At 54.4% G+C, this 14,735-nt stretch overlaps 1 protein-coding gene across 1 annotated transcript; it reads left to right on the top strand.

Annotated features, from left to right (window-relative positions):
• The first annotated feature begins 1,345 nt into the window (after nt 1-1,345).
• Nucleotides 1,346-2,309, top strand: LOC120928825 (olfactory receptor 52K1-like). The gene has a single exon (XM_040339841.1). The coding sequence runs from the start codon at nt 1,359-1,361 to the stop codon at nt 2,307-2,309; it is 951 nt and encodes a 316-aa protein (XP_040195775.1). The 5' UTR covers nt 1,346-1,358.
• Nucleotides 2,310-14,735: the final 12,426 nt, after the last annotated feature.

The raw sequence follows: 14,735 nt of genomic DNA on the forward strand, positions 1-14,735 counted from the left end.
CTGGAGAACACTGAATGGAGACCAGTGCAGGGATTGGTAGAGAGGGGTGGAGGACACTGAATGGAGACCAGTGGAGGGATTGGTAGAGAGGGGTGGAGGACACTGAATGGAGACCAATGGAGGGAATGGTAGAGAGGGCTGGAGGACACTGAATGGAGACCAGTGGAGGGATTGGTAGAGAGGAGTGGAGGACACTGAATGGAGACCAGTGGAGGGATTGGTAGAGAGGGGTGGAGGACACTAAATGGAGGCCAGTGGAGGGATTGGTAGAGAGGGGTGGAGGACACTGAATGGAGGTCAGTGGAGGGATTGGTAGAGAGGGGTGGAGGACACTGAATGGAGACCAGTGGAGGGATTGGTAGAGAGGGGTGGAGGACACTGAATGGAGGTCAGTGGAGGGATTGGTAGAGAGGGGTGGAGGACACTGAATGGGGGCCAGTGGAGGTATTGGTAGAGAGGGTGGAGGACACTGAATGGGGGCCAGTGGAGGGATTGGTAGAGAGGGGTGGAGGACACTGAATGGAGACCAGTGGAGGGATTGGTAGAGAGGGGTGGAGGACACTGAATGGAGGTCAGTGGAGGGATTGGTAGAGAGGGGTGGAGGACACTGAATGGGGGCCAGTGGAGGTATTGGTAGAGAGGGGTGGAGGACACTGAATGGAGACCAGTGGAGGGATTGGTAGAGAGGGGTGGAGGACACTGAATGGAGGTCAGTGGAGGGATTGGTAGAGAGGGGTGGAGGACACTGAATGGGGGCCAGTGGAGGTATTGGTAGAGAGGGGTGGAGGACACTGAATGGGGGCCAGTGGAGGGATTGGTAGAGAGGGGTGGAGGACACTGAATGGAGACCAGTGGAGGGATTGGTAGAGAGGGGTGGAGGACACTGAATGGAGGTCAGTGGAGGGATTGGTAGAGAGGGGTGGAGGACACTGAATGGGGGCCAGTGGAGGTATTGGTAGAGAGGGGTGGAGGACACTGAATGGGGGCCAGTGGAGGGATTGGTAGAGAGGGGTGGAGGACACTGAATGGAGACCAGTGGAGGGATTGGCAGAGAGGGGTGGAGGACACTGAATGGAGACCAGTGGAGGGATTGGTAGAGAGGGTGGAGGACACTGAATGGAGGTCAGTGGAGGGATTGGTGGAGAGGGGTGGAGGACACTGAATGGAGACCAGTGGAGGGGTTGGTAGAGAGGGGTGGAGGACACTGAATGGAGGTCAGTGGAGGGATTGGTAGAGAGGGGTGGAGGACACTGAATTGGAGGTCAGTGGAGGGATTGGCAGAGAGGGGTGGAGGACACTGAATGGAGACCATTCATTTGTTGAACCCTTTTACGTTTCAGGTGACCACGGATCCAAAAATGTTGAACACGACCTCCTCCCACCCGAAATATTTTATACTTCTTGGAATTCCTGGTCTGGAAACCTCTTACGTCTCCCTAGGCTTCATCTTCTTCCTGATGTACGCGATCTCGCTGATCGGAAACTTGACTCTCCTGTCGATCATCAGACTGGACCGGAGCCTCCACGAGCCCATGTACCTCTTCCTCTCCATGCTCTCCTCCATAGACCTCGTCCTGACCAGCACCACCACGCCCAAGGTGTTGGCCATCCTTTGGGTAGACGCCAAAGACATTTCCTACGAGGCCTGCCTGACCCAAATGTTCTTCATCCACGCATTCACCTGCATTGAGTCCTCCATACTGCTCGCCATGGCGTTTGACCGCTACGTGGCCATCTGCCACCCTCTGAGGTACACGTCTATCCTGACCCTTCGTGGGGTTTTATTCATTGGTCTGGGTTCTCTCGGGAGGGGGGTTGGGACGGTGATGCCTTTACCAATTCTCTTCAGGAGATTATCTTTGTGCCAGGACAATAATGTCGTCCACCACTCCTTCTGTGACCACATAGCGGTGGTGAAGTTGGCGTGCTCTGATGCCACGTTAAACAGTGTTTATGGATTGGCGACGGCTCTTCTCGTAGTGGCTGTAGACTTGATCTTCATAGCCTGGTCCTACGTTCTCATCCTCCACGCCGTGTTCCGGTTGAAGTCCAGAGAGGCCCGGCTGAAGGCCCTCAGTACCTGCGCCTCCCACATCTGTGCCATCCTCGTCTTCTATCTCACCGTGGTCCTCTCATCTGTGGTCCAGAGGTTTGCGAAGACGGTCCCTCTCTATGTCATCATCCTGCTGGCCAATGTCTACCTGATGTCGCCTCCTTTCATCAACCCTCTGATATACGGAATGAGGACCAAACAGATCAGGCACAGGATCGTGACTCTGCTGCATTGTCGGGTTACAAATAAAGATTGAGTGTTTGTATCACAATAAAATAATAACTTGTACCCCCGTCTGTTACATTTATTGATTGCTACTTTTCTGTTGCAATATTATCTTCAAAAACTCTCATCGTCTCGTCTTCCCGATGTGGTTGGAAGCCCGATAAATACCCGGGCGCTCTGGAACCTTGGGGCTTAGCCAGGGGCAGATCCAGAGTCTAATCTCGGGAGGGGCACTGCCAAAGGGTGCAGCCAGGTGGAGGGGAGGACAGGGTGGGAGCAGCCAGGTGAAGGGGAGGACAGGGTGGGAGCAGTGAGGTGGAGGGGAGGACAGGATGGGAGTAGCCAGGTGGAGGGGAGGAGTCGGAGGACAGGGTGGGAGCAGCCAGGTGGAGGGGAGGACAAGGTGGGAGCAGTGAGGTGGAGGGGAGGACAAGGTGGGAGCAGCCAGGTGGAGGAGAGGACAGGGTGGGAGCAGCCAGGTGGAGGGGATGTGTCAGGGCACTAATTCTCACCTGTCTCCCCGAACGGTGCAATCGCGGCTGTTTGCGCCGCGCGCGCGTGCGTGGTGTTGGCGCGCGCGGGCGCGTGCATGGGTGCGCGCACGGGCGCGCACAGACCTGTAGTCCGTCCGGCCAATCAGAGCCCTGAAGCGAGCTATTTAAACCTCTCCCCTTCCTGTGGCTAGTTGCTGGCTTGTCACAGCGTTTGTTTGGAGTGTTTCCTGGATCTTGAAAAAACTTATCCTGTCTTGTTCCTGTTTACCTGACCTTGGCTCTACCCTACCGGATTGCTGCTTTCTCCTACCTTGACCTCGGCTTGCTTGTTGGACTAATCTGATCTCACCTGCCCTTGACCTTTTGGCTTGAACTTTGGACTACCCTGTTTATCCGTGCTTCCTTGACCGCAGCCTGTTTCCTGGATTATCCTCTGTTTCAACCGATCCTGCTTCCCGGATCTCCTGGAATTCCCCGCCGCGCTTCCCGGCTACTCCAAGCGGACTACTGCCTGGTTGGTTCTGTTCCACGCACCCGACCTTCACCTTCCTATCGGTACCGGTGCCTCCTGGTCCGTCTGTTCCCCTGTCCCCACTCCAGGGGGCGGACCGCGCCGGGTCGCAAAGGGAGCCACCCTCAGCATCTTGGCCTTGGTAAGTGTACTTTCGTTACTACCTGATAGGATGACAGAGTGGGAACAGCCAGCTGGAGGGGAGGACAGGGTGAGAGCAGTGAGGTGGAGGGGAGGACAGGGTGGGAGCAGCCAGGTGGAGGGGAGGACAGGGTGGGAGCAGTGAGGTGGAGGGGAGGACAAGGTGGGAGCAGCCAGGTGGAGGGGAGGATAGGGTGGGAGCAGCCAGGTGGAGGGGAGGACAGGGTGGGAGCAGCCAGGTGGAGGGGAGGACAAGGTGGGAGCAGTGAGGTGGAGGGGAGGACAAGGTGGGAGCAGCCAGGTGGAGGAGAGGACAGGGTGGGAGCAGCCAGGTGGAGGGGATGTGTCAGGGCACTAATTCTCACCTGTCTCCCCAAACGGTGCAATCGCGGCTGTTTGCGCCGCGCGCGCGCGTGCGTGGTGTTGGCGCGCGCGGGCGTGTGCATGGGTGCGCGCACAGGCGCGCACAGACCTGTAGTCCGTCCGGCCAATCAGAGCCCTGAAGCGGGCTATTTAAACCTCTCCCCTTCCTGTGGCTAGTTGCTGGCTTGTCACAGCGTTTGTATGGAGTGTTTCCTGGATCTTGAAAAAACTTATCCTGTCTTGTTCCTGTTTACCTGACCTTGGCTCTACCCTACCGGATTGCTGCTTTCTCCTACCTTGACCTCGGCTTGCTTGTTGGACTAATCTGATCTCACCTGCCCTTGACCTTTTGGCTTGAACTTTGGACTACCCTGTTTATCCGTGCTTCCTTGACCGCAGCCTGTTTCCTGGATTATCCTCTGTTTCAACCGATCCTGCTTCCCGGATCTCCTGGAATTCCCCGCCGCGCTTCCCGGCTACTCCAAGCGGACTACTGCCTGGTTGGTTCTGTTCCACGCACCCGACCTTCACCTTCCTATCGGTACCGGTGCCTCCTGGTGCGTCTGTTCCCCTGTCCCCACTCCAGGGGGCGGACCGCGCCGGGTCGCAAAGGGAGCCACCCTCAGCATCTTGGCCTTGGTAAGTGTACTTTCGTTACTACCTGATAGGATGACAGAGTGGGAACAGCCAGCTGGAGGGGAGGACAGGGTGGGAGCAGTGAGGTGGAGGGGAGGACAGGGTGGGAGCAGCCAGGTGGAGGGGAGGACAGGGTGGGAGCAGTGAGGTGGAGGGGAGGACAAGGTGGGAGCAGCCAGGTGGAGGGGAGGACAGGGTGGGAGCAGTGAGGTGGAGGGGAGGACAAGGTGGGAGCAGCCAGGTGGAGGGGAGGATAGGGTGGGAGCAGTGAGGTGGAGGGGAGGACAAGGTGGGAGCAGCCAGGTGGAGGGGAGGATAGGGTGGGAGCAGTGAGGTGGAGGGGAGGACAAGGTGGGAGCAGCCAGGTGGAGGGGAGGATAGGGTGGGAGCAGCCAGGTGGAGGGGAGGACAGGGTGGGAGCAGCCAGGTGGAGGGGAGGACAGGGTGGTTGCAGCCAGGTGGAGGGGAGGACAGGGTGAGAGCAGCCAGGTGGAGGGGAGGACAGGGTGGGAGCAGTCAGATGGAGTCGAGGACAGGGTGAGAGCAGCCAGGTGGAGGCGAGGACAGGGTGGGAGCAGCCAGGTGGTGGGGAGAACAGAGTGGGAGCAGTGAGATGGAGGGGAGGACAGGGTGGGAGCAGCCAGGTGGAGGGGAGGAAAGGGTGAGAGCAGCCAGGTGGAGTGGAGGACAGGGTGGGAGCAGCCAGGTGGAGGGGAGGACAGGGTGGGAGCAGCCAGGTGGAGGGGAGGACAGGGTGGGAGCAGCCAGGTGGAGGGGAGGACAGGGTGGGAGCAGCCAGGTGGGGGGGAGGACAGGGTGACAGCAGCCAGGTGGAGAGGAGGACAGGGTGGGAGCAGCCAGGTGGAGGGGAGGACAGAGTGGGAGCAGCCAGGTGGAGGGGAGGACAGAGTGGGAGCAGCCAGGTGGAGGGGAGGACAGGGTGGGAGCAGCCAGGTGGAGGGGAGGACAAGGTGGGAGCAGCCAGGTGGAGGGGAGGACAGGGTGATAGCAGCCAGGTGGAGGGGAGGACAGGGTGGGAGCAGCCAGGTGGAGGGGAGATAATCGAATCACTGGCTCCCTCCACCTGACAGCCTCATGGTCTCTCTTATCCTCTCTTCCCCCTCCCGCTCGGCATTCTGGGGGCTGCAGTCCTCTCAGGGAGTCATCATGGGGCCTGCTGGTATCCGGGACTACATGTCCCATAATACTCTAGTTTCTCAGCCAATAGGAGCAGGCATTGCCAGGTAAATGCTCGGCTCAAGGAGGAGAAGGAGAGGTGGAATCCCCCCCCCCCCCTCCCGTAGCTGTGGCTCTTCACAGAGCCTGTCAGTTTTGGCGCCGCTTCCATGTCCTGATGGGGGGGTCGGTATCAGCACAGCCTGCTCACTAGTTTCTCGGGGGGGGGGGGTGGGGGTTGACCCGTTGTCCTCCCTGGATTCGCTCCTGGGTTTAGCTATATTATATTACGCATTTCACTTTAATTAGTCAACACATGTAGCAGTTAATTGTGGGTGTGGCAAAATTTGGCGGTTGTGGGAGGGGCTTAAACATTGAGCCTACTCATCATAGTTGCCAACAGTTCCAATTTTCCCGGGACATTCCCGTAATTCCTGAATAGAGGGCCCCCCATGGACATTTAGACCAGACCCATACTTAATAGAGGGGCCCCCATGGACATTTACACCAGACCCTTCCATAATAGAGGGGCCCCCCCATGGACATTTACACCAGACCCTTACTTAATAGAGGGTCCCCCATGGACATTTACACCAGATCCTTCCTTAATAGAGAGCCCCCCATGGACATTTACAACAGACCCTTCCTTAATAGTGGGGCCCCCATGGATATTTACACCAGACCCCTCCTTAATAGAGGGGCCCCCCATGGACATTTAGACCAGACCCTTCCTTAATAGAGGGCCCCCCATGGACATTTACACCAGACCCTTCTTTAATAGAGGGCCCCCCATGGACATTTAGACCAGACCCTTCCTTAATAGAGGGGCCCCCGTGGACATTTAGACCAGACGGCTAATGGGGGACGCACACAGCAGTACCAATCTGATCGGTGATCTCTTCCCTCCCAGCTCTGTGAAGTTTCACGTGTCTTTAGAGGTCGGTTGGGTTGGCAGACGGGGTCTCGGGGTAATTCCCGGTGAAGGTCGGTGGGATTTATGACCCATGTGGTGCCGTGTTTAGATGTTTAATTGGACGTTTCCTCACCAGGAAGTCATAAAGTTTTATCTGCTGCCTGCAGCTCCTCTCTTCTCCTCATGGCTGGACGGGGATTTCCTGATCGGCTTTAACTCCAACCATGCCAAGGGAAGATCTGAGGATGGTGGGGGCCCCACATAATAGGCTTGGCGTGTCCTTTGGGATCTGGATGGGGTCCAGTCTGTGGCAGAGCAGAGCGGAACTGACGTCCGGACAAACAGCTGCTCGGTAAATCTCCAGAGGAAGGAATACGGTGGATTCCTCCCGTTATAAACTCTTCCCCGATCCGAGGATTCGGGATGCAGTGTGTGTGTGTGTGGGGGGGGGTGGTCTGCTAGGTGTGAGGCCAACGTGGACACTACGACTTTTCCCCCCCTGGAAATCTGTGATCTCTATTCTGATCATTGTATATAGAAGAGAATAGGATCTATAACTTCCCCCTGACGAAGCTCCAGGGCGAAACACGTTGGAGGCGTGGCCTGGTTGGAGCCCCAGGCTGAGGTTGTCTCACACTCAAGATTAATGGGATTGTTTAGATGTGCGGCTGTAGGTAGATTCTCTTCTATACTAAGTCATGATAAGAGCCAGGACAAGCTCCCTCCCAAACCAGCACTCCCACCAGTGGACCGAGGACTTGCATCCCCTAGTGGACCGAGGACTTGCATCCCCCTAGTGGACTGAAGACTTGCATACCCCTACTGGACCGAGGACTTGCATCCCCCTAGTGGACCGAGGACTTGCATCCCCCTAGTGGACCGAGGACTTGCATCCTCCTAGTGGACCGAGGACTTGCACCCACCTAGTGGACCGAGGACTTGCATCCTCCTAGTGGACCGAGGACTTGCATACTCCTAGTGGACCGAGCACTTGCATCCCCCTAGTGGACCGAGGACTTGCATCCCCCTAGTGGACCGAGGACTTGCATCCTCCTAGTGGACCGAGGACTTGCATCCTCCTAGTGGACCGAGGACTTGCATCCTCCTAGTGGACCGAGGACTTGCATCCTCCTAGTGGACCGAGGACTTGCATCCCCGTAGTGGACCGAGGACTTGCATCCTCCTAGTGGACCAAGGACTTGCATCCCCCTAGTGGACCGAGGACTTGCATCCCCCTAGTGGACCGAGGACTTGCATCCCCCTAGTGGACCGAGGACTTGCATCCTCCTAGTGGACCGAGGACTTGCACCCACCTAGTGGACCGAGGACTTGCATCCTCCTAGTGGACCGAGGACTTGCATACTCCTAGTGGACCGAGCACTTGCATCCCCCTAGTGGACCGAGGACTTGCATCCCCCTAGTGGACCGAGGACTTGCATCCTCCTAGTGGACCGAGGACTTGCATCCTCCTAGTGGACCGAGGACTTGCATCCTCCTAGTGGACCGAGGACTTGCATCCCCGTAGTGGACCGAGGACTTGCATCCTCCTAGTGGACCAAGGACTTGCATCCCCCTAGTGGACCGAGGACTTGCATCCCCCTAGTGGACCGAGGACTTGCATCCTCCTAGTGGACCGAGGACTTGCATCCTCCTAGTGGACCGAGGACTTGCATCCCCCTAGTGGACCGAGGACTTGCATCCTCCTAGTGGACCGAGGACTTGCATCCCCCTAGTGGACCGAGGACTTTCACCCCCCCTAGTGGACCGAGGACTTGCATCCTCCTAGTGGACCGAGGACTTGCATCCTCCTAGTGGACCGAGGACTTGCATCCTCCTAGTGGACCGAGGACTTGCATCCCCCTAGTGGACCGAGGACTTGCATCCTCCTAGTGGACCAAGGACTTGCATCCCCCTAGTGGACCGAGGACTTGCATCCCCCTAGTGGACCGAGGACTTGCATCCCCCTAGTGGACCGAGGACTTGCATCCTCCTAGTGGACCGAGGACTTGCACCCACCTAGTGGACCGAGGACTTGCATCCTCCTAGTGGACCGAGGACTTGCATACTCCTAGTGGACCGAGCACTTGCATCCCCCTAGTGGACCGAGGACTTGCATCCCCCTAGTGGACCGAGGACTTGCACCCCCCTAGTGGACCGAGGACTTGCATCCTCCTAGTGGACCGAGGACTTGCATCCTCCTAGTGGACCGAGGACTTGCATCCTCCTAGTGGACCGAGGACTTGCATCCCCGTAGTGGACCGAGGACTTGCATCCTCCTAGTGGACCAAGGACTTGCATCCCCCTAGTGGACCGAGGACTTGCATCCCCCTAGTGGACCGAGGACTTGCATCCTCCTAGTGGACCGAGGACTTGCATCCTCCTAGTGGACCGAGGACTTGCATCCCCCTAGTGGACCGAGGACTTGCATCCTCCTAGTGGACCGAGGACTTGCATCCCCCTAGTGGACCGAGGACTTTCACCCCCCCTAGTGGACCGAGGACTTGCATCCCCCTAGACTTGCATCCCCCTAATGGACCGAGGACTTGCACCCCCCTAGTGGACCGAGGACTTGCACCCCCTAGTGGACCGAGGACTTACATCCCCCTAGTGGACCGAGGACTTGCACCCACCTAGTGGACCAAGGACTTGCATCCCCCTAGTGGACCGAGGACTTGCACCCCCCTAGTGGACCGAGGACTTGCACCCCCCTAGTGGACCGAGGACTTGCACCCCCCTAGTGGACCGAGGACTTGCATCCCCCTAGTGGACCGAGGACTTGCACCCCCCTAGTGGGCCGGGGACTTTCACCCCCTAGTGGACCGAGGACTTGCACCCCCCTAGTGGGCCGGGGACTTTCACCCCCTAGTGGACCGAGCACTTGCATCCTCCTAGTGGACTGAGGACTTGCACCCCCCCTAGTGGGCCGGGGACTTTCACCCCCTAGTGGACCGAGGACTTGCATCCCCCTAGTGGACCGAGGACTTGCACCCACCTAGTGGACCAAGGACTTGCATCCCCCTAGTGGACCGAGGACTTGCACCCCCCTAGTGGACCGAGGACTTGCACCCCCCTAGTGGACCGAGGACTTGCACCCCCCTAGTGGACCGAGGACTTGCATCCCCCTAGTGGACCGAGGACTTGCACCCCCCTAGTGGGCCGGGGACTTTCACCCCCTAGTGGACCGAGGACTTGCACCCCCCTAGTGGGCCGAGGACTTGCACCCACCTAGTGGGCCGGGGACTTTCACCCCCTAGTGGACCGAGCACTTGCATCCTCCTAGTGGACTGAGGACTTGCACCCCCCCTAGTGGGCCGGGGACTTTCACCCCCTAGTGGACCGAGGACTTGCATCCCCCTAGTGGACCGAGGACTTGCATCCTCCTAGTGGACCGAGGACTTGCATCCCCCTAGTGGACCGAGGACATTCACCCCCCCTAGTGGACCGAGGACTTGCATCCCCCTAGACTTGCATCCCCCTAATGGACCGAGGACTTGCACCCCCCTAGTGGACCGAGGACTTGCACCCCCCTAGTGGACCGAGGACTTACATCCCCCTAGTGGACCAAAGACTTGCACCCTCCTAGTGGACCGAGGACTTGCACCCACCTAGTGGACCAAGGACTTGCATCCCCCTAGTGGACCGAGGACTTGCACCCCCCTAGTGGACCGAGGACTTGCACCCCCCTAGTGGACCGAGGACTTGCACCCCCCTAGTGGACCGAGGACTTGCATCCCCCTAGTGGACCGAGGACTTGCACCCCCCTAGTGGGCCGGGGACTTTCACCCCCTAGTGGACCGAGGACTTGCACCCCCCTAGTGGGCCGGGGACTTTCACCCCCTAGTGGACTGAGGACTTGCACCCCCCCTAGTGGGCCGAGGACTTGCACCCCCCTAGTGGACCGAGGACTTGCACCCCCTAGTGCACCCCCTGAAGGTCAGTCATCTGCCCCCCCTCCCAGATCTTGTGCCCCACCCCCCCCCATGTGCACACTCTGCTGAACCTCAACAACCACATCAGGTCAAACAGGCACCCCCTCCAAGTCAGATATGACCCCGCCTAAGAGGCATGTCACCCAATAGGGTCACCCATCACCCCCTTAGATTAACCTCTTGCTTTTTTTCAGAAATTTGGAAAATTCAAAAATTCAGAATTCAGAAATTCAAAAATTCTGAATTCAAAAATTCTAAAATTGGAAATTCGGAAATTCAGAATTGCGAATTTCGAATTTTCTGAATTTTCGAATTTCTGATTTTTGATTTTCCGAACGTTCGAATTTAGAATTTTCGGATTTCCAATTTTTTCATTTTCGAAATCGGAAATTCGAAAATTCTAAATTCCAAAATTCTAAATTCCAAAAATTCGGAAATTCAAAAGTTCGGAAAAATTCAAAATTTCTGCATTTTTTGGATTTCCGAATGTTCGAATGTTCGAAATTTCAAATTTCCAATCTTTGAATTTCTGATTTTTGAATTTTCAAATTCGGAAGTACAAAAATCGGAAATTCGAAAATTTGGAAAATTCGAAATTCCCGCATTTTTGGATTTCCCAATTTCAGAATTCTCAATTTCCGAGTTCCCAATTTTCGAATTTTCAAATTTCCAAATTTCAGAATCTTCGAATTTCCGACAATTTTCGAATTTTCGAATATTAGAATTTCGAATTTTCGAATATTAGAATTTCGAATTTTCGAATATTAGAATTTCGAATTTTCGAATTTCGAATTTTAAAGGAGCCAGCCCATTGCTTATATCAGGACTGAGGGCTCTGGAGAGGAGTACCCTGCTTGGCCCCACCCACCGGCCATGATCTGCCCGCATTCCATAGAGAAGCACAGAGGCCCAGTGATGACATCACAGTGTATAGAACAAAGCACGTCATGAAAACAAAAAAAGTTTTATTGAAAAATCTCATTAGTGCAATGAAGGGAAATAGAAGAAGATAAAACATCGACATTAAATCTCATAAATCTCCAACACGTTCATTCAGCATTTCTTAAATCAACTTCCATTAACACGAATCCCCGGTGATCCCGCCATGAAGGCTCTCATTCAGGCACTTCCTGCTGTGGGGTGACAACGCTTTGTCCCCGCCTCCCTCATTGGTGCTGAAGATGACCCCAAATTCTTGTGAATGGCAAATTCAGACTTCCAGTCCCACCACTTCCTCCACTTGTAGGCAGGTGCAGTTAGATATTCTTCCTCTAGGTGGCTCTGAATATTCCAGAATAGTGACTGGATACAGGAGATCGTGTTATCAGGTGTTAGGTCCCTTTTAGTCAGCGCTTTCCTGTGGTGATGTCATGGATGGGTCAGTGCCCACGTATAAGTTGGGAGGAGCCCTAGAGCAGTGAGCCAAACACTAGAAATTTGGAAATTCTGAAAATTCGAAAATTTGGAATTTGTAAATTTGTAAATTCGGAAATTCGAAAATTCGGGATTCGGAAATTTGGAATTCGAAAATACTGAAATTTGAATATTTGGAAATTTGTAAAATTGGAAATTCGGAATTCGAAAATTTGAATTTCCGATTTTCTGATTTCCGATTTTCGAATATTCTAATTTTCCAGTTTCCGATTTTCGAATTTCCGATTTTCAAATTCAGAATTTTCGCATTTCCGAATTTAGAATTTACCATTTTTGAATTTTCTAATTTAGAATTTTCGAGTTTTTGAATTTTCGTATTTCCGAAATTTAGAATTTTGAAAACTCAGAAAATTAGAAATGCAAAAATTTTGGAATTCAGAATTTTCAAATTTTCGATTTTAGAATTTTCAAATTTCCGATTCTCGAATTTCCAAATGTTTTTATTTCCTGAATTTTCAAAATTCCAATTTCTGAATGATCAAATTTCCAATTTTCGAATTCAGAATTTCGAATTTCTGAATTTTCAAATTTCCGATATTCGAATTTCCGATTTTCTAGTTTTGAATTTTCGAGTTTTTGAATCTTGAATTTCCAATTTTCGAAAATTAGAATTTCTGAAATTTCGAATTCGTAATTTTGGAAATTCGGAAATTGTCAAAATGAGTTAAAAAACGAATTAGAAAATAAATGAATTGCACCCCTCAGAGCCCCTGTCCTTTGCTCAAAAACATCCCTCCCAAAAAAAGAACCCCAAATTGGTAATGTTGGATAAACTGGAAGATCTCGACCCGGACACATCCTACAGCCTATCGCTATCAACTGTGTTTCCGGGACGGCAACCACCACAGAGGTCAGGACGGAATCGGATCGAAACGTCCAAGAGTTCCATGGATGAGGATGAGGAAGATTTGGATAGAGAGATTTATGTTGATCTGACGGTGGATAGGAAAACAGAAGACACTTCTTTAGATTCGCCCAAATAATCTCCGATCTCCAGGGCCCTCTGCTGGTGTCTCTCCCGGCTTCCAGGACTTTGAAGAACTTTTTCTTGAGGAGGAGGAGAACTTGTTACCCTGGACAGAGCAGGGGGCCCCGCGGGGAGTAGACCTGCACCCAGGACAGCTGGTTGTGGACTTCCTGACTATTATGGAGGTGGGGCCAAGGGTTCCCTGAGTGAGGCTTTCCCCCTGGAGGGTCCCGGGAGAGATCTACCTATGGAGGAGGTGACTACAAAGATCTAATTCTAGTGAGTATCAATGACCCCGGGTGGAAGGAGAGACTCTGAGAAGTACCACCAGTAAGGTGCAGTGACACTATTTCTGGGTGGACATCGCTACCTTGAGGATATAAAGGTCATATGGAGGCCCCCGGGTGGGGCAGGAGGCCCTGGGGGGAGTAGACCTGCACCCAGAAGAGATGGTTGTGGACTTTCTCACTCTTATTGAGGTCGGGGCTAAGAGTGGCATTTTAGGCCAGGCCAAGGGTTTCCTGAGAGAAGTTATCCCCCTGGAGGGTCCCGGGAAAGATATATGGTATCTATGAAGGAGGTGACTACAAAGATCGTCTACCACCGGTAAGGTGCTGTGACCTTATTTCTGGGTGGACATTCCTTCCTTGGGGATATAAAGGTCAATGGCCAGCAATATCATGTGGAGGCCTCTGGGTGGGGCAGGAGGCCCCGGGGGGAAGTAGACCTGCACCCAGGAGAGCTGGCTGTGGACTTCCTGACTCTTATGGAGGTGGGGGCTTAGGCCAGGCCAAGGGTTCCCTGAGTGAAGCTATCCCCCTGGAGGGTCCCGGGAGAGATCTACCTATGGAGGAGGTGACTGCAAAGATCTAATTCCAGTGAGTACCAATGACCCCGGGTGGAATGAGAGACTCTCAGAAGTACCACCAGTAAGGTGCAGAGACCCTATCTCTGAGTGGTCATTCCTTCCCTGGGGATATAAAGGTCATGTGGAGGCCTCTGGGTGGGGCAGGAGGCCCCGGGGGGAGTAGACCTGCACCAAGGACAGCTGGTTGTGGACTTCCTGACTATTATGGAGGTGGGGTCAAGGGTTCCCTGAGTGATTCTATCCCCCTGGAGCGTCCCAGGAAAGATCTACCTATGGAGGAGGTGACTACAAAGATTGTCTACCACCGGTAAGGTGCTGAGACCTTATTTCTGGGTGGACATTCCTTCCTTGGCAAAATAAAGGTCCATGGCCAGAAATGTCATGTGAAGGCCTCTGGATGAGGCAGGAGACCCTAAGGGGGGGGGGGGGGTAGACCTGCACCCAGGAAATCTGGCTGTGGACTTCCTGACTCTGATGGAGGTGGGGCCCAGTGTTCCCTGAGTGAGGCTTTCCCCCTGAAGGGTCCCGGTAGACATCTACCTATGGAGGAGGTGACTGCAAAGATCTAATTCTAGTGAGTACCAATGACCCCGGGTGGAAGGAGAGACTCTCAGAAGTACCACCAGTAAGGTTCCGCGACCTTATTTCTGGGTGGACATCCCTTCCTTGGGGATATAAAGGTCAATGGTCAGGAATGTCATGTGGAGGTCTCTGGATGGGGTGGGAGGCCCCGGGGGAGTAGACCTGCACCCAGGAGAGATGGCTGTGGACTTCCTGACTCCTATGGAGGTGGGGGAAGGGCCAAGGGTTTCCTGAGTGATGCTATCCCCCTGGAGGATCCCGGGAGAGATATATTGTATCTATGGAGGAGGTGACTACAAAGATTGTCTACCACCAGTAAGGTTCCGCGACCTTCTTTCTGGGTGGACATCCCTTCCTTGGGGATATAAACGTTAATAGTCAGGAATGTCATGTGGAGGCCTCTGGACAGGAGAGGGGGTGATTGAAGTGATGAAGGGGGAGCC

Source organism: Rana temporaria, chromosome 2, assembly GCF_905171775.1.
Source record: "Rana temporaria chromosome 2, aRanTem1.1, whole genome shotgun sequence".
Classification (NCBI taxonomy): Eukaryota; Metazoa; Chordata; class Amphibia; order Anura; family Ranidae; genus Rana; species Rana temporaria.